The 23,745-nt window shown below is 41.9% G+C and overlaps 1 protein-coding gene across 1 annotated transcript in view; it reads left to right on the forward strand.

The window, feature by feature from the left end:
• Positions 1–23,745, forward strand: part of LOC149008458 (2-isopropylmalate synthase A-like) — a 70,918-nt gene that overhangs the window by 44,409 nt on the left and 2,764 nt on the right. The window contains exons 9-10 of the mRNA XM_089167489.1: positions 17,784–17,867; positions 17,978–18,112. Coding sequence (XP_089023615.1) covers positions 17,784–17,867; positions 17,978–18,112 — 219 coding nt within the window. The remainder of the gene's footprint in view (positions 1–17,783; positions 17,868–17,977; positions 18,113–23,745) is intronic.

Here is a 23,745-nt window from a genome sequence, read left to right on the forward strand (position 1 = left end):
GTTCCTTATGAAGTCCAAAAAGCAATTGCAGCAACTTTAAGGGGAGGGAAACAAAAAAAGGAAGAGATGGCACAAAAGCAAAGGGAATTTGAGGATACAGTGCTATCTAGACCTACTCTTGATGTTGATGAGGAGTCAAGCGATGATGAAGAGAGGAGGAGGGTTATAGGTGTTAAGTCATGAGCCGAATGGAGACAGATGAAGGCTGCAATGGAAGCTAGCAGACAGTCCTTACATGCTGATAGTGTGAGGCAATATGAACAAACAAGGGGAGCAGGTGGTTCGGGGTCAGGGGCATCCATGCCACCTAGACATAGTTTTTAGGGAACTGAGACTGAGAGGACCGAAAGGAGGAGGAGGAAGACTACACATTATGATTCCACATTTGACCAAGACCCCTCCCTCTTCAACCAACAAGACATCTATCAAAGAAGCATTCCCTATATGTTTGCTAGAGGTAGAGAAGGCAGTAGGGAGGAGGAAGCTAGGTTATCAATCAGCAAATTCATGCTCTATAACAACATTGCACCCAATGTAGCCAAAACACCATACTATCAGGGGATGATCAATGCAGTTGCTAGGGCAGGTGTAGGGGTTAAAGGCCCAATAGCTTGGGAAGTAATGAATAAATATTTACCCAAGGTAAAGCAAGAGGTGGATGGATACATTGAATCATTAAAAGAAAAATGGAGTACATATGGTGTTACTATGATGGCTGATGGATGGACTGGTACTACTAGACAGTCCATCATTAATTTCATGGTGAGCTGCAATGGAAAGACATCCTTCCTCAAGTCAGTGGATGCCTCAGATAAGATCAAAGATGCTAACTACCTTTACAAGCTTCTTAGGGAGGTGGTCCTCGAGGTAGGGCCAAAGAATGTTGTCCAAATTGTCACAGATAATGATGCAAACTTAAAAAAAGCTGTTGAAATGTTGATGAGGAAGAAGAGCAGCAGGATCCACCTCTTTTGGACACCATGTGCTGCTCATTCGATTGATCTTATGTTGAAGGACTTAGGGAAAAGAAAGTCAATCACTACTGTGGTTGAGAGGGCTAGAAGGGGAAGTAATTTTATTTATAACCATGGTTATGTGCTGAAGATGATGAGGAACCACTGTAAGGGTGATCTAGTCAGACCTAGATTGACTAGATTCGCCACCAACTATATACCTCTGAAAAGCTTCCAGAAGAAAGTGGTGGGTCTTCGGCACATGTTTGCAAGTGAGGAGTGGTTTGGTTGGCGTGGATCTAGCCATCTTGATGCAGTACTAGCCCAACAAACCATTGCTGATGATTCCTTTTGGAGGCAGCTGAATAGGACACTGGGCATTATAGAGCATATTGTGTTTGTTTTAAGGATGGTAGATTCGGAGAAGAAGCCCACAATGCCCCACATATATGCTGCCCTCCAGCAAATGAAAGAGTTGGTTAGAGCTGCTGCCCCTAGCACCTTCAAATCCTACGAGAGGATCATCGATAATAGATGGGAGATGCATTTGATGCATCCTTTGCACTTGGCTGGTGAGTCACTTTTAAGTCTTTAAGTTTTTGTTGTATACTTTAATTTAAATTCTTTATTTGTTATAACTTATAACTTATAATTTATAAACAAGTAAGTTAGTAAACAACCAAATCACTAAGTCACTAACCAAATTTTTTATTTCCACAATGCAAGCTTACTACCTCAACCCAAAGTACCATTACAAGAATGATCTGGGGCTTGATGTAAAGTTGATGATCGATGCAAGAGCCAAGAGGTGGTGGAGAAGCTTGTGTCAAATCCCGTTATGCAAGGGACAATTAATGGAAAGGTGAGAACTTATTCAATTGTTTCTTCAACTTCTTGCATTAGTGCATTAAGCATATACATAATACAATAATTAAAGAAATGGTGTACAGATCAGGGAGTTCAGGGATTCCTCTGGGAGTTTTGGAAAGCCTTCTGCAGTTGCAACTAGGAAAAAAACTGATCCTGGTAAATAGTTCACTACTCTATAAGTCATTAAGTCTATAAGTCTATAGACTATAACTCTATAAATGATAACTGATAAGTTATATAAATATAAAGATTTGCTTGCCTAATGCATTCTTATTTTTGGTTATGCAGCTGACTGGTGGTTTCTATATGGAACTAGTGCGCCAAATCTCAGGGACATAGCAATTAAAGTACTCTCACAGACTTGCTCATCCTCTGGTTGCGAGAGGAACTGGAGCACCTTCTCGCTCATCCATAGTAAGGTACGGAACAGATTGGGGAGTAAGAGGCTCGAGAACTTGGTGTATGTGCATTACAACATAAGATTGAGAGTAGGGCACATACAAGATAATATAGATGACAACAATCGTGAACCGATTGAGTTGACTGATATATTCCACGAGCCCCCGCAGAAGATGAGGAAGATGATGTCATATATCAGTGGGTTAGGGATCGAGGTGCCCAGTGCTGGATGGGCTAGAAGGGCAGCCTGATCCTACCATTGCTGCTGCTATGGGCCCAGATGCTGTGGCTGAGCACCTATCTTTTGATGAGGGTCAGGCTGCTATAGCGGCAGCAGAAGGATCAGCTGTACCATTTGTGGAGCCACCTGGTCGACTTCAAACAACTGAGGTGACAACTAGTAGTGGGGATTCAGATGATGATACCGATGATACCAGACGGCCAAGTGGCCCAAATCAGACATCGAGTTCGAGTCATGGAGGCAGTCAGGCTGGTCGTGTTTCTGGTGGAAGTCAGCGTCAACAAAGGGAGTCACCTGACTCACCTCCACCAGGTCCGAGTCATCCGACATATGTGAGCCACAGTTCCCCTATCTCTCGGACTTATAGTAGGAGTAGGAGGAGCAGATCAAAGCAGGGGCAACCGAATGATGATGCGAGCATGCATGGTCTTGAATTGAACATGGGAAGCATGAGCCTAGATCAGAGTGATTCACAACAGCAGAGCCTGTCATCGGGGTACCAATACGGGGATCACTTCACCAAGTTAGATTACAGTGGGTATTCTTCTTATGGAGGTCATACTATTCCTCAAGACCCTTCACCTGGAGAGTATGCATATGGGAGTGAAGGTGGGTTGTTAAATGAGTGGTTTAGAAACCCGTACCCAAATACTCAACAACTATATGAACAACAACAACAATGGCTCTTTCACCCACCCACGATTGACGGTTATCCCAGACTGCTATTCCTCCAGTATTCTGACATGCAAACATATAATGATCATATAAACCGATATGTGACATACTTCAGTGATCAATTGACTTGGGAGTCATATGTGGCCACCGTTCAGAAACAATTGATGCGGAATGTTGAGTGATACTCTTAGTCTTGTAACTTGTAAGTTGTAAATTGTAATCTTCTTAATTCTTATGGTTGTAAAATTTTGAAGACATTTAACAATTTATTACTTTGAATCTTTGATAGTTTGAAGTTTGAACTTTGATCACTTGTTGACTTGAATACTTGATGTGTAATGTTAATATGTTATTGTATATTTGTATTTGTATATTTGTATTTGATACTTGATGGTTGATAAATGATAACTCATTAACTTGAAGTCTTGAATTACTTGATATCTTTACATAATTACATTACATGTTGTCTTTAACTCTCTAAGACTCTAAGTCTCTAACTATATATCTATAATCTCTATTCTCTAAGACTCTAACCTTGTATTTCACAGAATTTCGGTTTTACACATAGGGTCGACGTAGGAGACATAGTTAGGGTTATTTTCTCACAAATCTAAGGCCACCAATGTGTTCAAAAGGCCTTAAATAGGCCAAATACCAAGTTTCAGCCCAACCAGAGCCCTAAAACTCACCGAGATGGGCTACCGAGACTACCGCCAATTTTTTGGCATATCTCGACCGAGATCTCGCCATCTCGGTATTTCTGAGTGGCGAGATCTCGCTCGAGAGCGAGATCTCCCACCATGATTGACATATCTCCAGATCTCATTAAGCAGTGGCTCTTGCAAGGCTATACGCATTTGCATCTTGGTGCTCTTCGACTTTCTATCACTTTCCATGGCAGAAAGGGAATTCCAGCGGTTTCCCGATTCGATTTTCTGGACTCAAGGTTTCTTAAGTATCCACATGCCATTATTAGTCATCTCCAGACTACTCTGAATGCTGGCACGGTCTTCTTCATAGTTTTCCCGAATTACAACATTCCATTAGCAGATCCATTGCTCCCTCAGGCTTTGAAGCTTCTAGTGCATATTACTGGTGCGCCTTAGGCAACAGGCTCCATAGCAGCCACTCTTCATTATCAGATGTGTTACTGGCTCCAAAATCACTCTTTTGATATGGATACTGGACACACTAAGGACACTTTGTTCATCAAGGTTGATGCAAATCAGTCGGTTACTGCCACTCAAGTGCCTCCAGCAAATTCCACGTGAAGAACTTCTACAACTTCTTCCTGATTCATGGATTACAAATTATGAGGCTAGTCATACTGAACCTGAACAGCCTCCAGCCTTAACTTCTACAAATCCAACTTACTAGCAACTTAGAGAAGGAAAGATAGAAATCAAGTTCCCTAAGCCAATGGCTTTTATGCTTGTTCCTATGGATTTCCCTCAGAAACCTCAGTTATCTCGAGTGCCAATTAAAGCTTTTTCATCTGACGGGTCTCCTGTTTATGCCTTCCAATCTCCTTCTGGTCACAAGTTATTTGATGTTTGTGACTGTTCCGACTGCCTTGGTGAGGATGACGAACTGGAACTTTCTAAATCCAGACCCATATCTCAATCCAGGAAGCCTGACCCTCTTTGGGAGCGTTACCGTCAAGGATGCCCTAATGTGGGTCCCCTTGGTGAATCACATGCTAAATACCAGTTTATTGTGGCTTATGGTTCCAAAAAAACCATGTTCTCTAGGCTGCTGCCCGACTTCCGCAGTCAAACCTCCTTCTCCACCACATACTTTTATGATACACGGCAGTTCTTCTTCCATCAGCAAGTCATTTCCTCCTGCTGATACTTTTGAAAATGATCACCAACAAAAGCATGTGTGGAAGATAACTTCTCCTAACGCTATTTCTCCAGATGGCCACAAAATTGAAAATTCTTCCTTAGAAGCTGCTCTCAATTGACAAGCAGAAAATGCACTTGTTCAGAACCAGTATCTGCAGAAAATTGTTTCTTATAAAAAAAAATACCTCCATGCAACTTATGCAGATCAACAATGATCTTCGGTACTTGAAAAGTAAAGTTGAACAGTTGCACAATGAACTTATGCAGCTTGTCATGAATCCAAATGTTCAAGCAGTATCTTCTACCATGGCAGCCAAAGAAAGGGAGAAAAGATTTTATGAATCTCAACTTCAGTTCAAACAGCAGCAGTTGCAGAAACTCCAGCCCACAAGCTCTGTTTCTATTTCTTCTGTCCCAATAGTTCCTCAGTACATGCCTAAGAAGGTGACAACACCATTCCAATATGTTCCACCATCACCTCCAGCACCATCTTATCCGTCTTTTGATCTTTTGCGGGAGTTTGCCCAACAAGCTTCCCCAGCTTCAGTTCCCTCACTTTCTGGTTTTCTAACTCCTTCTTCAATGAGAGAGAATTTCCTACAGATCTCTTGTTAGAAGTATGTGAGCAACAGCGAAACCAAGCAAAAAGAAAACCACCTCCAAACTCTCATACACCCCCTTCATGTGGATCTCTTGAACCCCCAACTAATCCTAATGTGATAACCTCATTTCTTCAGATCTTGTCCAAACTCTTAAACCCATGGTTCTTTCTGCCAAACCAACATCTTCTGGCCCATCTGAACTTGAATCTGAGCACGAATCTGAGGTATCTAAAGATCCTATTTTGGAGCACTTATTTTCAGCCAATCCAGATGGTTTCACCCCTGATCCTATTGTGGATGACCCTATACCAGAAGATCAGATACCAAACCCTCAGCAAATACCCTTCACACCTACATACACTCCTTTTGGAAACCACGAGCCAAAGCATTTCTTCACTTTGGATGATATACCAGTTACCGACTGGCCTTCTCGATTTCAAGAATTTCATGCTTGGCTCACGGCAGAACGTTTACATAAGGGTTCTTCGGACAGCACAACCATTTGTAAATTCCTAACTCGCACAACTGGTGCTTTGAGAGAATGGTATCTTGGTCTTGGTGCTTATAGACAATTACAATGGGCTCAGTTACCTCTGTCGCAATTCATCTTTGCTTTGTACAGCCAATTTCTTGGTGATCTAGCTGAACGAAATGTTCAAGAAAGAGAAGATTTCCTCAAGATGAAATGTTGTTCCATGGACAAAAAGATCTTCAAAAACATTACAAGCGTATGCTCTCCAAGTTCTTTGTCCTCGATGGACTTGATGACCGAAACCTTAAGCAAGTCTTTGTAAATTCATTTCCTAAACCACTTGGCATAGATGCTCTCAAAGATCTTGAAGCAAAAGGTCAAACTATTGATTCCAGCTCCGTTGGTCAGCTCTACCAAGCTATCTTATCTTCTCTGGAAAAGCTTTGCGGCCAGCATACCTTCCTGCAGCAATAGGAGAAAACACAAGTTAAGCTTGGAACTTCATGCAACACCTCTCACCTTCAGATCAAGTGCAAAGACTCCAATTGTACGTGTCCTACCAAGAAGAAGTCTCATTTTAAAAAGATGACTATAGATTCTTCTCGGTAGGACAAGCATCGATCTAAGAAGGATAGATCTATTCTCCGGAAAAAATCCCACAGGCATTGGAAGTTTCTCCGAAAGAAAAAATCTCATGGGAAGACTTCCGAAAAATGTTGTCTGTGGAAAGAAAGGTCATTTTGCAAAACATTGCCCAAAATAGACCTCAAGAAAAAGAAATAAAAGCTCATCCAGATGGCTCATCAGTTCCTTCTCAATTCTGCTTCTTTGGATGATATTGATGCTGATGTTGAATCTCTTTATAGTCTCTGTGATGAAGAGGATGATGCAACACTCTTTATGATTGATCTCCTGGAAGATCTTTCAGATTATGAACTTTCTATCTCTGATGACGAAGAAGCAGGACTGATGTATCAGGTAACCTCTCCAGTAGAATCCAATTTGCCCTCTGTTCCTTCCCTTAGCCCTTGTAACCATCCAAGAAACATCATGGACCAGACTATTCAAAGTCATTGCATATTTTGATACGGGTGCATCTTTTACCATGCTTTCCCCTGATATCCTCCCTCCTGATTCATGGAAGACATGCCATCAACCTCTCTTGGCAGCAAATGGGGAATCTTTTTCTGTAAATCTCATTACTAAGAACCCCATTAAGATAAAGCTCTTTCCAACCCTTGTCATTCACCACACCGTATTAGGTTCACATCTTCTAAGCAAGGATTTGCTTATTGGATTTGATATCCTTAGCAAATTATCCTCCCTTCGGTGGAACCAATCTGGTCTTACCTACAAAAAACAATTCTTACCTTAGACCACAATACCCAGGCTTTTCTTTACACTTCCTTTGGATGATCTTCGCCAACAATTCTTACGAGATTGTTGTGCCTCCAGTCATACAGAATTCCTCCAGAAATGTGACCATCCTCTTTGGCATAATCCAACATTCTTCATTCGCCTTCCTTTCAAGAAAAATGAAGTTGTAAATCCGACAAAGGCAAGTCATTCTGGAATGAACCCTACACACCTTGCTATGGCTCGGCAAGAAATTCAGCAGTTATTGGCCCAACAATTGGTTGAACCAACTACATCTCAATGGGCTTGTGAAGCATTCTATGTGAACAAGCGAGCGAGAACAAGTTCGTGGAAAACTTCATCTTATGATCAATTATCAGCCTCTTAATGCTTTCCTTGTAGATGATAAGTTTCCCCTTCCTCATCGGCCGACACTCTTGGCCCAGCTATCCTCTGAACAAGTTTTTAGCAAGTTTGATCTCAAAGCAGGATTTTGGCAACTTGGTATCCATCTTGAAGAACGGCACAAAACAGCAATCTGCATTCCCGGTCACCATCTTCAATGGACAATCATGCCCTTTGGTCTTAAAACAACTCCTTCCCTCTTCCAAAAGGCCATGTTAAGACTGTATGCATCTCTTGAAAGCCAAGCTCTTATATACATTGATGACATCTTATTGTTCTCGAACAATCTTGAAGCACATGAGCATTTGTTAGAACAATTCTATCGGATCACCACATAAGCAGGTGTCATGTTATTCCCCACAAAGTTTACTTTGGCAACTTCCTCCATCGATTTCTTGGGGTCACCATCAGTAACGGCTCTTATGCTCTTCAGCCTTATATTGGCAAATCTCTTTTGGATTTCCCTAATACGCTTACCATTTCTCAGCTCCACAAATTTCTTGGCATTATCAACTACATGACAGAATTCATTCCTCGCAAAGCGGAATACACACAGCTGTTGTACGGCCAATTCAAGAAGAATGCCCCTCCATGGACAGACCAACACACTGCAACAGTTAAGAAAATCAAGCAAATTGCTCAACACCTCCCTCCATTGGCAATTCCTTCCACAGATACCCGCATCCTCCAGACAGATGCCAATGACAAACTATGGGCCGCAGTTCTGTTGGAAGAAATTCAAGGCAAGAGACAGGTTTGTGGTTATAAAAGTGGCCTTTTCACTCCAGCAGAAAAGTCCTACCACAGCACATTCAAAGAAATCCTTGCAGTCAAACGTGGTAGTGAGAAATTCCAATTTCACCTCATAGGTCATACTTTTCTAATTGAGATGGATATGACAGCATTCCCTCGTATGCTCCAATTCAAGCAAAAAATGTTGCCAGATTCTCAACTCCTCCGATGGGCACAATGGTTCAGTAAGTGGTCCTTCACGGTCAAGTATGTCAAAGGTAAACATAATATACTAGCCGACTTTCTCTCTCGACCTTTGAAGCCACCCCCGGGCATCCAATCTGTTCTCCCTCTTTGTTTCCCATTCACCCCTGGAGCTTCCTCTTCTCGCCCTCTTGTATCCTCAGACGATGACTCGTCGGATAACAACATTAGTCCATCTCATCTTTCTAATCTCCCTCCTCCCATATACAGTGACATCTCTTGTCGCGCTATTATTAATCATTGACGATCTACTTATCAGGACACTCTTATAGTTCTTGTCTCTCGGTTTGGGATATCGGAAGATTGGTTCAAATGTCATCCAACTTACCCCTATCTCACACTTTTCAACATCCAGCATACCTATACATTCGAAAAGGAGTTCTATATGTTTTTTCATAATCTTTTTGTTGTGCATAAAATAGCCCTCTCCTTTTCTTGTTATGCACTTGCCCAGTATCTCCGAGAATGTGCCCGCTACAGTTATGGAAGACATTACTGGTACCAACCTGCTTATGTGTACACCAGAAACCGAAGGATATATTTGCGAAGACACGAGGCTTATCTTGCTAAGCTTCTTGGTAAATTCCAATCCCTCGAAGACTGGCTCCTCTTCTTTTAATCACACCAGAACAAACAAGCAATCATTCTTTTCCATCTAGACCCCGATCACCTTCATCCAGCTTTTCATCCTGGTCCAGCCCCCCACTAGATTTTTCCAACACTTTCCAACTCTAGATTTTTCTATCACACCACTACAACACAACTTAGGAGTTCAAGAAGTGTTTCCTGACCAAGGGGAGACTTCAGCCAGTATACCTGAGAACTTTAATTCTCCCCCTCCGTTTTCTAAACCATGTGAAGAACGTGGTCAGGGGGAGACCACTCCTATTAGGGACATTATTGAGGTCTTTCAAAACAAGATTGACCAGAATAAGGAGGTGCAGACTTATTAGAGGAAGAATTACAACCGGATAAAGTAGGTGGAGAAAGGTGGCACGTTACCACTTCAGTCTCCTGCTCCAAAATCAAATTTTACTATTCCTCTTAAGGTATCTTCTTCTGATCTTCTTATTGCTGTTAGAAAAGGAGTCCGATTTTGTACTCAGCATCCCATAGCTAAATATGTCTCTTATGACTCTTTTCTCTGACTTTTACTGTACTTTTATATTTTCTTTATCATCTATATCTGTTCCTAAAAGTTGGCAAGAAGCCTATGCTAATAAGAGATGGAAGATAGCTATGGTAGAGGAAATGCAGGCAATGAAGAAAATTTATATTTGGGAGCTGGTTACACTTCCTCTAGGAAAAAACCAGTGGGCTACAAATGGGTGTTTGTGGTTAAACAAAATATGGATGGATCAGTTAACAATTTGAAGGCTAGATTAGTTGCAAAGGGGTTTACTCAGACCTATGGAATTGATTATCAAAAGACTTTTGCCCCTGTTGTGAAACTGAACACTGTCAGAGTTTTGTTGTCTGTAGCTGTAACCAAAAACTGGAATTTGCACCAACTAGACGTAAAGAATGTCTTCTTACATGGGAAGTTAGAGGAAGAAGTCTATATGGAAATCCCACATGGTTTCTCTAATGACAATACTGCAAGGAAAGTTTGTCGGTTGAAAAGGTCAATTTATGGGTTAAAATAGTCTCCTAAATGTTGGTTTGGATGCCTCCTGAAGGCAATGACTTCTATTGGATACAAGCAAAACAATGCTGATTATACATTATTTGTTAAGAAGTTAGGTACTAACATCACACTTCTCATTGTTTATGTGGATGATATTGTCATCATAGGGAATGATGATGAAGAAATTCAAAGGTTGAAGAACATTTTTGGCAGAGAGTTTGAGATTAAAGATCTAAGGAAGTTATAGTACTTCTTAGGGATTGAGGTGGCTCAATCAAAGAAGCGTATATTCCTATCCCAAAGAAAGTATGTCCTAGTTTTATTATCAGAAGTGGGAATATTAGGGTGTAAAGCAGTTGATACCCCTATTGAAACTGGAGCAAAACTTAAAGAAAAAGAGGGAGAACCAGTGGACAAAGGAAGATATCAAAGGCTGTTACCAGAATACTACAATATTTGAAGGGAACTCCTAGAAAAGGAATACTTTTGTCACCCACTGATAATCTAAGAGTAGAAGCATACACTGATGCAGACTGGGCAGGATCTCCAGACAAGAAGTCAATTTCAAGTTACTGTACCCATAGAAAAAAATTCGAGGGAAACTCAAGTTTCGACTAGGTGAAAAGGGGAAACTTAGGTGGGAAATTGGGAAATTTCGAGGAAACTTAGGACTTTTTTGTGCAAGTTTCGACAGGTTTTAGGGAGTATTTTAGGGGGGACTCTACATTTAAGCTAATTAGAGTATAAAGAACACATAGGCTGTATTTTGCTAAAAAAGTCAATGTAGATATGTCATTTAACGTACATAACATCAATGTAGAGTTGTCCGAGAAGTACACTATAAACTTAACTACTTAAATACATAACATTCAATATATAATTTCACTGGTCTAACTAGGTTGAACCAGATTTCGAGAGGTTTCAAGGTTTCGACGAAATTTTGACTGTTTCGGTTGAAACTTGGGACTTTTTCCGGTCCCCTAGTTTTTCCTTTTGAGATTTCCAAAAGGGAAATTTCACAAGTTTTGACAGAATTTTGTTCTATGACTGTACCTTTGTTGGAGGTAATCTAGTTACTTGGAGAAGTAAAAAAAAGAATGTGGTAGCTTTACCTAGTATCGAAGCTAAATATAAAGCTATGGTTCGTGGAGTTTGTGAGCTACTATGGTTGAAAGGCTTGTTACAAGATATTGGAGTCCAAGTTCCAAATCCTTATGATGTTATATTGTGACAACAAGACTGCTATTATTATTACTAATAATCCTGTACAACATAATCGAACTAAGCACATTGAAATTGATAGGTTTTTTGTCAAAGGAAAGCTGGAACAAGGACTTATCTGCATGCCTTTTGTGAGGTCTGAAGAACCAAGTGGCAGATGTTTTCACTAAGGGTTTGAAAGAAGGAGATTTCCTTCCTATTGTAAGCAAATTGGGCATGACTAATTTCTATGCCTCAACTTGAGGGGGAGTGTTGGTTGAGTTCTACTAGGAGTTCAACTTTATTAGAGTTTTTATTCATGTAAAATTCTACTTCTTGTTACCCAAGTAAGGGTATTTATGTAATGGTATACTTTCCATTTAATTATAAATAGAGGGCTTTGAGATCACATTGATCAATAAACCATTCTACCACAATTGGCTTTCTTAACAGGAATCATTACAGGAGATAGCCACTATGGAACATTTTCCTTTTATCTTTAAGGATATGGAAACCCAAATGCGATGAAAAGGTCTTGAGTTGGAGGTCCATTTCTTGGGATTTCTCTCCATCCAAATTTGATTTATGACAGCAGAAAATGCAAGTTTTCCAATATGCTCACATATGGAGGAACCTTGGAACGTCATGTCCACCCATGTCCATTCTCTCTCAAAGGAAGAATCCTCCTAGGTCTGGGCCAGCAATTAACAAAGATACCCTTCCAGACAAATGCAGTAATGGGGCAGGCAAAGAAGAAGTGCTCTAAATCTTCTCTAGCATTTTAGTCGAGTGTGCAGTTGGGAGGAACTCTTATGTGTCGATACCGAAGGATGACTTGAGTAGGAAGGCAGCTTGTTAAGATTCTCTAGAGAGTGAAGCTGTGCCTGGGATTTGATTTTTTGAACCAAATCAAATTCTTACAGTCGACATGTTTTTGTGCTAGGCAGATCCGCTATAGAACCTCCCAGAGGTGGATGCTTGCCAGATGTATTTGTCACAAGAGTTAAGAGGATCTCTTTGGATGATGGGTAGCATGTTCTAAAAATCAGTCACTACTGGGTGTCTAGAGGGGGCGGTTCCAATCACTGTTTGAGTCTAAGATGCCCACAAACTTGCATGCGTTTGGAAGTGACTGCAATGGAAGGCATTGGAGCTGATTTGGTAGAGGATAGATTTTGGGTGCCAATGATCTAGCCATAAATCATTTCCTCTACCATTTCCAATCTTAGAGATCATACTTTGGAGAGCAGTGGGTCTAAGGGATAAAATCTTCTGCCAGACCTAGGAAGGATCTAAAGGGTTAAAAGTGGTCCATGTAATATCATTTTTCAAATGGCCAAAGTAGAGCCAAGAGACTTGAATGATGTTCTCCTCCTCTGCAATTTTCCAAAGGTGCTTTAGGAAGCTAGTTGTATTTATATCCTTGATTAGTTTGATATGTTGGCCTGCAGCCTCCTTCAAGTTTTGGGCGGCAGACTAGAGACCAATTGATGGGTGTGAAGAAACTTGGAGACATTGGATCCTTTCCAGAGAAAAGCTGCCATCATAGATTCCAAGACTTTGGTAACTGCCAATGGGAGGCCAAAGGCGCAAGGCACCAGACCAAAGGGTCGTGTGACTTTAAGAATAGATTTGATAAGGACTAGTCTGCCGGCAAAAGAAAGAATTTCACCTTTCCAAAGTTGGAAGTATTTTCTTGAATTGATCAAGGAGTGAGTGCAGTAATAAACAGAAAGCCTAACATGAGTGAGAGGTAGCCCTAGGTATTTGACTACTACTATATTCATCATCTGCATCCCTGTCTTCCAAAAAACTTGATTCAAGAAGGAACTGATGGGCCATCTGGACTAGTTTTTCCTTGACGTTGAGAAGGGATTCTTTGAGGTCATTATACACTCCAGCTAGGAACATAGCAAACTTGACAAGGTTAATTCTTAGGCCAATGAAGCTTCCAAATTGATGAAGGCATCCCATGATATTTTTAAAAGAGGGGGGGGGGACATACTTTGGAGAATATCTTGAGATCATCGGCAAAGGCTAAGTGAGTGAGCTTGGTAGCTTTGAACTTGGACAAGTGGGGATGAGCTACTGGTTAGTGTAGGTCGCAACCACCTAAGGAGCACTTCTAGAACCAAGGTGAAGAGGTAGGGGAGGGAGGACGTCTCTTACGGATGCCAAGTGAGGAGAGTGAGGGGGTCCATTAATAGGATTGAGAGTAGAGTGGAGATGATCTGAATCAGTATAAAAGTTTTGAGAGAACCCCATCTTCAACAAGATGATACTGATAAAATCCTACCTCATTGAGTCAAAAGCCTTGTGATGTCTATTTTCAGGAGAGCTGAGGGTGGATCTTTCTTCAAAAGCCTTTTACCAATTCACAACCCAGATGCTACTGGTCTTTTTCAAACTCCAGGGGGCATGAGCTCCATTGCCAGGAGAGTTGCATCGAGTGGGTGGGCTCGTCTTCACGACCATAAGCAAGAAGTGGCCAAGTCGAGGTGGGAATAGCCAACTAGATGGGTAACTTCCTTCTATCATCCTCCCAGGCCTATCCGAACTGACAGAAGGGAATGTTGTTGGTGATGCTTTTACCAGGATTGAAAGCTAATTGGTTTAGGATAACCAGTCAGTGGGTGTAGCTGGGGGTATTGTGAACAAGGGTCTACCCCTTGGCTGAAACCTTGGACTGAGCTCCAAGGCCACCCCATGGTGGCGCACCTAGGGCTGACTGAAGGGCATATTGGTCAACTTTTAGCCGTAAGTAGCTGCTGAAATTTAATTTCAGAACTTAGTTTTATTTTTGAAGTCTGGTTTTGTTTGAAGGTCTTAGTTTGAGTTGGTAGTTGAGTTCTTGAATCCTAAGGATTCTTTCTTTAAAGTAGGAGTCTTATGGATAATTAGATCTCTTATGTCAAGAAGAGTTCTTTTAATTTATGTGGTTGTTATAAATTGTTGATGGTATGCTAATTTATAAAAGTAACCCTAGTTAATTTGGTTTTAAGTCTTAGTTGAGTCCAAATAGTCTCTCCCAATTAGAGTTAGATTTTTTTTTCTTAATGTACGTCTATAAATAAGTCAACCTATCATTGTAAATATTACTCTCAATTGAATAAAGATTGAAGAAAAACTTGTGGGAAATAGGTCGTGGTTCTCTTGGGAGGGCCACAGTGGAATTAAGAGCCTTGATTCAATTTGCAGCAACTGTTCTTCAGCAAATCAGCATCCTCCTCCATCTCCAGCAGCACACCAGGTTAATGCCAGCATTCCCAGCCCCTTCCCCCACCTCCAGCCCCCATCACAGCCCTCCCCATCCCCCTGCATTGCAGCCCCTAATCCACTCTTCCCCACCCCTGCCAGCACCCTAAATCTCCTCTGCTACCCCCTGCGGCACACCACAGCCCCTTAGCCACCCCTCCTCTGCCCTACAGCTCCCCCATTCCCTCTCTTTTCTCTCGGCTGCCTCTCTCTCTCTTTTCTGACTTGTGGCAGATCAGAGAAACAGAAAAGAAAAAAGAAGAAAGAAAGAAAAAGAAAAGAAAAGAAAGAATTGAAAATTTTGCCCAAGATCTGTCTAAGAAATAGAAGAAACCTCCTGACTTTGATCTAACCCTTTCCTTCATTCCCTAATCCCTCCCATATTCAACCGCAGGTTTCTTAGGGATCCTGAACACGCCCTATCTCTCTTTGTTACACTTAACATTAATTTTAGTCAGCCTATTACCATGTAATCCATTGGACAAACATCCTTTGCTGTGCACATCTTTCTGCTGTGCATAGCAGTGCACTTATATGCCAAACAAGTGGCTGAGAAAACTTAAAACTTAAATGAGTATTGAAGATTTTTTTTTTTAATTCAAAATTAAACCTTTAATCACAACCTTCTATTTTGGATAAAAGTGCACTGCTGTGCACAACAGAGGATTTTTTTTCCGTAAATCATCCCACCATCCTGATTCTTTCCCTGTACTATAAATCTCCCTTAAATTTCTTATAGATCCATAAACATCCAAAACCTTTTCTTTGTCATCCAGAACCCAATTCCTGCTCCCCTGTAATTTTTAGGTATCTCTAGTTACACCCATTGGAACCTTAGATTACATATATCATAAATCCCCCTCCCTAAATCCCTTTTTCTTCCCATCGATAACATTATTTGCTAGTTCAAAAGAAGATTATACTGCGTGAATCCTTAATTTTCGGGAATCCATCCAAGAAACCCTAAACTTAAAATTGGGTTCACATCAGGGGGCCTCTCCCACAAGCTTCTTTTCGTCATGTAAGAGTGGTGGCAAAACTTCTTACAGGCCTAGCAGTGAGCAGGCTAACTTTCAAGAAAGATTTGCTGGGTGAAGGAGTAACCTTCTTCCTCCTCGATGGTGATAGTTGAAGGGAGGGGCATCTATGCAAAGAGTTCTAAACATATTAGGGCAAGGGTGAGTTTGTACTTGTGCATGGTTCTGGCATCGTAGAAGAGAGGGATCCTAGAGTGGATCCCACGATGCTCAGGCCTTTATCACACCAGAAGGGAAGAGCTACAAGGAGCGTGATCCAGAGGAAGGAGGATTTAAATTGGAGCTACCAGTGCCATTTTTGGAGGAACCATAACCTTTTCCCCACCGTCCTAGGACCATCTTCAGAGCCCTACTCTTGTCATTCTTGTTTGAAAATTTGAATAGAAAGAAACCATGGTCAAGAAGGAAAAGTACTAAGGATGGCGACAGCTTCCATTGCTTTGTTAGGGAATTCTTAGCAATGGAGAATCGGGGTCTAGAGCCAAGGAAGTGGCCCATAGAGCAGCTGTCCCAGGGCAGCTGTCCCAGGAGAAGGCTTCATTCAAGTGCACCGCTAAAGCAAAAAGCGACCTTCTATCCATCTACAGAAGAGGGAGGGATCAAGCAGAGAGGAAGGCCAGCCTGGGTAGACTAGTGAGGAGAGGTGAAGTGGGAGGACCAAGGTGTGAAGGAAGAAGGGGGTAGCAGGTGAGGTGGCTGGAGATATGGAAGACGGCGGAGGAGAGGTGGCTGGAGGCAAGGGAGGAGCAAGGGGGGTGTTTGATGGAAGTCATCTCATCACTTGTCGATCAGAAAGACATCTCTTAGAACACCAGGGGTCTAAACTGTCTCTATTTATATATTTGTTCTTTTAATTTCCTTATTCTCTTCAAATTCCTTCTTTGCTCTAGCTTCTCTTATAGTAACTCGTATTTAATTTCTAATTCCCTTTGTCCTAGATTCTCTCAACAACGTCAAATTAAATCGCTTTCTACTTCCTATTCTATCTCCTATTTTCTCTCTCAGAAACATAAAGAGTGTATACTCATTTTGAATAAATTTGATTATAAACATAAAATAAGAATAAAATGTTCCAACAATACAATTAATTACACACTATAGTCCTTAAACTTCTAGGCTGTCTCCAACCAAATCAAATTCCAATAATTGAACTACATATTAGCTTGGGATCAAATTCCAATATGATAATCACTCTAGACATTGTACATATAATCATGCATCAGTATTTAAGATCTTTAGTTGGTTACCACTTGGAATCTACGATCAGTAATGGAAAAGTCCAAATTACCCTAGTACTTCAAGCACAGGTAACACAGTCACACTGCTTGCACACATTACAGAACCCTAGCATGCATATTTATCCATAATGTCAAATCATCCCATACCACCATGGTTTTCCCAATATGAGAAGATACAAGTTGACTGACGCTGTTTTGTCGCTTGTAATTGTTGTGCAGCCTTGAAAATCCACCCAACTCATCATTGGACAATGCTATACCAACATAAGGGGTTTAAGCAAATTGCTTATCATCAAATGTAGAAATTAGAAGAATCAAAATACCTTCTTCCTCTATGGCTGTCAAGGCTCTCAAGTCTCCAACGTCTAATAAAGTAGAGTTAAATTTTAACAGAGTTTCTTATTTTACTATAGATTAGGAAACTCAAAACTGTGAATCAAGGTTACACGGTTCTCTGAATAGATGTGGATATCTGGTCCCTGTGTATTTGTCAATTTCCCAATTTGATGGAAGTACCATGATAATTCGAAACCACTTGTTAATTATACATTCCAGTGTATCAGTTTTGTGCCTTATGTTTTGTCTTCTGTGCTTTTTGTTGATGTTCCAGCATCTTTCTGACAATGACATTGAAGCATTGATATCAGATGAAGTTTTCCAGCCAAAGATAATTTGGTCGATTGGTGATTTGCAGGTTAATCATAATCTTTAGTTTCTATTTATTTATTTTACTAACAGTGAAGAAGATACATTTTAGTTTCATCAAGGATAATTCACTTGAGCTGGTGAATCATGTTGTCTCAGGTTACATGCGGAACTCTTGGTCTCTCTACTGCAACTGTCAAACTCATTGATGCTGATGGTGCTGAGCATGTGGCTTGTTCAATTGGGAGTGGTCCAGTTGATGCAGCATACAAGGCCATTGATATCATTGTCAAGGTTTGAGATTGATATTTCAGTTCCAAAAACATTCTATCATTTCTTGATTTTGAGAGCAGTACTATAATAATGAATGTTAATAAGCATGTCTGGCGCCACACTGCCACTCTAATGCATATTTAAGACTGTGGGGAACTTGGGAAGTTACATGCCAATAAAGTCAGTGTGGCTACAATGGTGATGTCAGCAGATTTCTCAAGTCCTCTGTATCCATTGGTACTTACTGATGTGTCATATGCCTGAGGCACTGATACAATATGATGTCAAAAGATTGTCAACTATATCAGCTCTATTAGTGAACTGATATGGTATAGCGGTAGATATCTCCAATATAATAAATAGATCTCTTACGAACCAGAAACACAATATGTGCTATAATACACTTGGCAAGATCTCCTATAGGGCATTCTAGTTATACCTTTTCTTGTTTTGTTAAAATCAACTCGATTACTTGCTTTTACTGGAAGAAGGGACAAGTGTTGATTTCTTCATCTTTTATGGATCATAGAAGCTCCAATCAAGGGTTGAAACCGGATTTGATCAAGAATTTATGCTCCATCTCCCATTTCTTTTTCATTTGTTTCGAGAAAGATATTGATCCATGAACAGGATTTGTTAATAATGATGACGGAGAAGTTATTCTAACAGATCCTTTTCATGGATAAGTACATTCTCCAGCTTGAGGTTTTAACCTTTTGATGGTAGGACAAGTTAGAATAACTTCTCCACCATCATTATTGACAAACCAATCTATTCTCTCTAGTCTTCTCTTCTCAAATTTAGTCCATGTAGGAAACCTCATCCTTTGTACATAATCAATTGAATGCACTTCTCTTATCTCACTTTGTTCTCCTTTTTAGACATTTTTTTTGGATGAGTAAATAATATATTAAACTAAAAAAATGAAGGAGACACAAAGAATGATACAAGAAGGGGGGGGGGAACTAGCCACTAAATAAGGGGCTGGAAAGTGGAGCTAAGACTCCAGGGGACAACAATGAGTCTGTTCCTTGGGGTGTCAACAATGGGGGGTGGGGAATAGAGGAAAGTCTAGCAGAAACATCAAACTGAATGGCATTCCAAATCTTATCTAGAGAGCGGGATTTGGAAGTCCATCTCCTAAGATTGCGCTCCCACCAAAGATGGTGAATTGTGGCACTAAAGACAAACTTTCCAATCCGATCACAAATAGAGATGCCAAAAAAGTTCCTCAAAACCCAAGAGCAATCACGATCAAAACCAAAGGAATGTCGGGAGCAAGGCCATATAGATGCAAGGGCTTTTCTCCAGAGAGAACTAGAGAAAGGGCAGGTAAAGAATAGGTGCTCGAGATCTTCCAAACCATTCCAACAAAGATTACAATTAGAGTTAGCTAGGATATGGCGGCTAATAAGGAAAGCTTGGCGGGGAAGGGCTAGGTTAAGGGCTCTCCAAAGGGAAAGGGAGTGGCGGGGGATGCGGCCTTTAAACCAAACCAGGGAAGGCTAAGGGGGGCAAGGGGGAATGGAATTGGAGAAAGTTCCAAGATGAGGACATGGTAAAGGATTTGGTAGGGGAGGGTAGCCAAACAAGGAGGTTTGAGAGGGAAGACATAATAGAGGGGAGAGAGTTCTAGACTTGTGTGAGACTGTGATGAGGAAGGGGGGCCCAAGATCCATTGATGATGAAAGTGGACAAGGGGGTAGCTTTGGGGATGCGGGTGTCATAGGCTACATGGGGGCCAAGGAGAGAGAAGAGGATGCCCATCAAATGCCACGGATCAAGCCAGAAAGATGTAGAAGATCCAGAAGAAATCTGGGTAGAGATGGCGCGGAGAGCACAAGGCCTAAGCAAGAGAAGCTTCTTCCAGGTCCAGAATGAATTGGAAGGGGTGGGGACCGTCCAGAAGGAATTGGATTTAAGGAGAGAAGAGTGGACTCAATTAACCCATATAGAATCTTGTTTGGAAATAATTTTCCATATGAGTTTAAGAAGGCAAGCAGAATTGACCTCTTGGATGTGGCGAATACCAAGGCCTCCTTCAGATTTTGGTCGACAGATATTGGACCAACTTATAGGACGAAGGAAACGTGAGGATTCCTGGCCCTTCCAAAGGAAGGCACAGAAGATGGATTCCATGGCCGAGGTGATAGACTTGAGGATAGGAAAGATACCCCACTTGTAGAGGTAGGAGGATTAGAGGACCGAGCGGATAAGCTCCACTCTACTCGCGAAAGAAGCTTGCTTTTTCAAAGGTGGAGATTCTTACGGATGTGGTCAAGCATAAGGGAGCAATGGTGGCGGGAAAGCCTACCAGGGATGAGAGGGAGGCCTAGATAGATTACCGGGAAGGATCTAGGCTTGAAACCCAAGAGATGCAATAAGTTAGAGCGCAAAGGATCAGAGACTCCCAAGAGAAAGAGTGGATTTATCGAGATTGACCTTGAGACCAGAGGGTCCCAAAAAGGGTGAGAGCCGAAAGAATGGAGGAGATAGAAGTGTGATCAACTTTTGAGAAAATCATGATATCATCAACAAAAGCAAGATAAGTGACCTTTAGGGATTTGCACTTAAGGATGGGAGAGATCAAGAGCTGATCGGTTTTGGACTGGAGAATGCGAGAGAGAACCTCAAGAGCTAGGGAGAAGAGGTAGGGAGGAAAGAGGGCAGCCTTAGCAGATGCCAACACGGGAAGGGAAGAATCCAGCGGGGGATCCATTAGTAATAAAGGAGAAGTAGGGAGAGGAGATACAAATCTCGATCCAATGGATGAAGGAAGGAGGGAAACCCATCGCAGTAAGGACATAACTGATAAAATCCCAACGAATGGAATCAAAGGCCTTATGGAGGTCCACTTTAAGGAGAGTAGATGAGGAATGGGAGGTCCTATCAAAACCACGAACAATCTTCACACAAAGAAGGATGTTATCCGCAATATTACGACCCGTAATGAAAGCAGTTTGGTTAGCACTAACCAAACTGGGCATGACTTTCTTAAGACGGTTGGTGAGAATTTTGGAGATGAATTTGTAGAAGAGGTTACAGACAGAAATTAGACGGAAGTCTGAGAGGGAGGAGGATCCTGGCTTCTTCGTGATGAGGCAAAGGAAAGTTTGGTTGATAGAGGGGAGCTGGGACGAGTTAAGGAAGAAACTACGAATGGCATGGACAAGATCCTCCTCAATAAGATCCCAAGCAAAAGAGAAGAAGTCCATACTTAACCCATCTAGACTTGGGGATCTATTAGGCTTATGGGAACGGATGGCTAAAAGGATCTCATTAGAGGAGGGAATAGAAGTAAGGGGGTAGTGGAGAGAGGATCAATGAATTTGTTGAGTAGGTTAAGGGGTGCAGGGAGCAAGGAGGAAGGGAGCAGGGGAGAGGAGATTAGAAAAATGGGAAACAACCTCAGCTTTAATGCTAGGGGGGTCTGGAGATCCAAGAACCATTGCTAGCAAGTAGAACCGGGATTGAGTTGAAATTGTGGCGAGCTTTGAGGGACCTATGAAAAAACGCCGAGTTGGAGTCCCCCAGCTTGAGCCACTTGATTATAGCTTTCTGGCGAAGAAAGCTTTCTTCTTGGGAGACAAGAGGGGAGAGCTCATAGGATAACGATTTCTCATTATCCACAAGAGAGGGATTGAGGGGATCATTTTGGAGGGAAGATTGGACAGATAGAAGATTTGAGCAGCAAGAGGAGACCCTAAAGGAGATGTTTCCGAAGGTAGTGGAATTCCAAAGACGGAGGGCGTCATTGATATTCTGAAGCCTACGAGCGAAAGCAACGAGAGGGAGGGAATGATAATGGACAGGCTTGTTCCAGGCCTCTTGAATGGTGGGGAAGAAAGAGGGATTGGAGCACCACATATCGAAGAATTTGAAAGGTTTTGGGCCCAAGGAGGAGGGGGGAAAAGATGGACAATGCAAGGAGAGTGGTCCAAGAGACTAGTTGGGCAGAAAGAAGCATGGGAGGCCGGGAACCGAGAGAGCTAAGAATCATTGACAAGGAAGCAATCGAGCTTCGATGCAATCTAGCCTCTTCGACCCTACGATTATGCCACAAAAGGAGGTGACCTGACAAACGGAGATCGGTAAGACTAGAATCATCAATACAAGAATTGAAAGCTTCCATCGCAATAGGGTTAGGATGGCTGCCTCCAATATGCTCGTGAGAATAATACACAATATTAAAATCACCCCCAACCACCCCAAGGCTGACCCACTAAAGAGGAAGAGATAGATCTGACCTTCTCCCATAGAGGATCGCGATCCAAGGCACGGTTAAATCCATAGACAATGGTGAGGAAGAAAGGGGAAGGGGAAGAAGAAGGGGTGCAACAATTGGGGATAAGAATCCAGAAGAGAGATCTGGTATTTTGAAGGATCCCAAAGGACCCAAATTCGGCCATTGGAGCATTAGCAGAGTTGGAGATGAATGACCAAGAGGGGGCTATAGATCGGGCAATCTAATGGGCATTATCATTTTGAACATGGGTTTCGAGAAGAGCACAAATGGAGGCTTTGGATTCTTTAAGAGAGTGTTTGATTTCAGCTTGTTTTGCAAGGGAATTAATTTCCTTAACATTCCAAAAAATAAATTCAGACATAATGATAAGCATAAAAGGGGGGGGGGCAATAATTTAGCAAGTGGGGTCATCAATGAAGGGGTTGAGAGCTTTCAATTGGGCAAAGCAAAGGGAATCAGTCTCACACAAGGGAGAATCCCATAGGGAAGGGGTTTCAAAGATGTTTGGGTCAATGGAGGAGTTTGATGAAGGGGTAGAAGGGGAAGGGGAAGGGGAAGGGGGTAACGTGGTAGGGGCAGGGCTTTGGCCAAAGGTGTGAGGGGTCTGGATTTTAAGAAGTTTAGTTGGGTTGGTATGGTTAGTTAAGGTGAATGAAGGCTTAAGGGGGAGGGATGAGGGTCTAACCAAATGGGTTGAAAAGGGCCCAAAGGGTTCTTTTGTGAGGGGCCCATTAAGTAGTGAGATGGGTCGTGGGTTGGGCTTGGGTCTAGATGTGGTGGGTGTAGGGGAAAAGAACTTTTTTTTAAAAATAGATTGTTGGATATGGTTGAGGTGAGTGGTGGGGCCCATCGGGATAAGGGGAGGGATAGGGAGTAAAGGGTGGGAATTTGCATGTTTTGGGGAAGAGGGAAGGCTCGACAAGGAGCAGGGGGAGTAGAGAGGTTTTTGGGGAAAAAGGTTGGTTGCAGGGATTCAGAGGTAAAGGACATGCAGAGGCTATTGGTTTTGCGGCAAGAAGAGATCCCAAGGTCTTGGGGAGATGAGAGACTCACCTGCAACGATCGATCGGAAGCAGGAGTACCCACAGGATCAAGAGGAGAAGCGTTTATCGCAGCAGCAACGATCTCATCAACGATTTTACGGGATTGCATATTGTTTTCTCAGAGTGAACAACAGTAGCAGGGCAGACTGACAAGGTACTATTCATAGGCACATCGGGAACCAACTTGGAGTTTCTTCTTCTCCGGTAGAAAGAAGTTGTTGGAATATTTGTTATAGAAGTAGCCGGCGTAGCAGAGGTAGTAACAAGGGAATCAATCGAAACCGTAATTTTTTCTAAGGTATCGATAGTTCCCAGAGTGGTAGGGATGTCATCATCGGGCATCATGTCTTCAGGAGGAGGTGGGC

This window comes from Hakea prostrata, chromosome 8, assembly GCF_041222555.1.
Source record: "Hakea prostrata isolate BN-2017 chromosome 8, UWA_Hpros_2, whole genome shotgun sequence".
In the NCBI taxonomy this organism is placed as follows: domain Eukaryota; kingdom Viridiplantae; phylum Streptophyta; class Magnoliopsida; order Proteales; family Proteaceae; genus Hakea; species Hakea prostrata.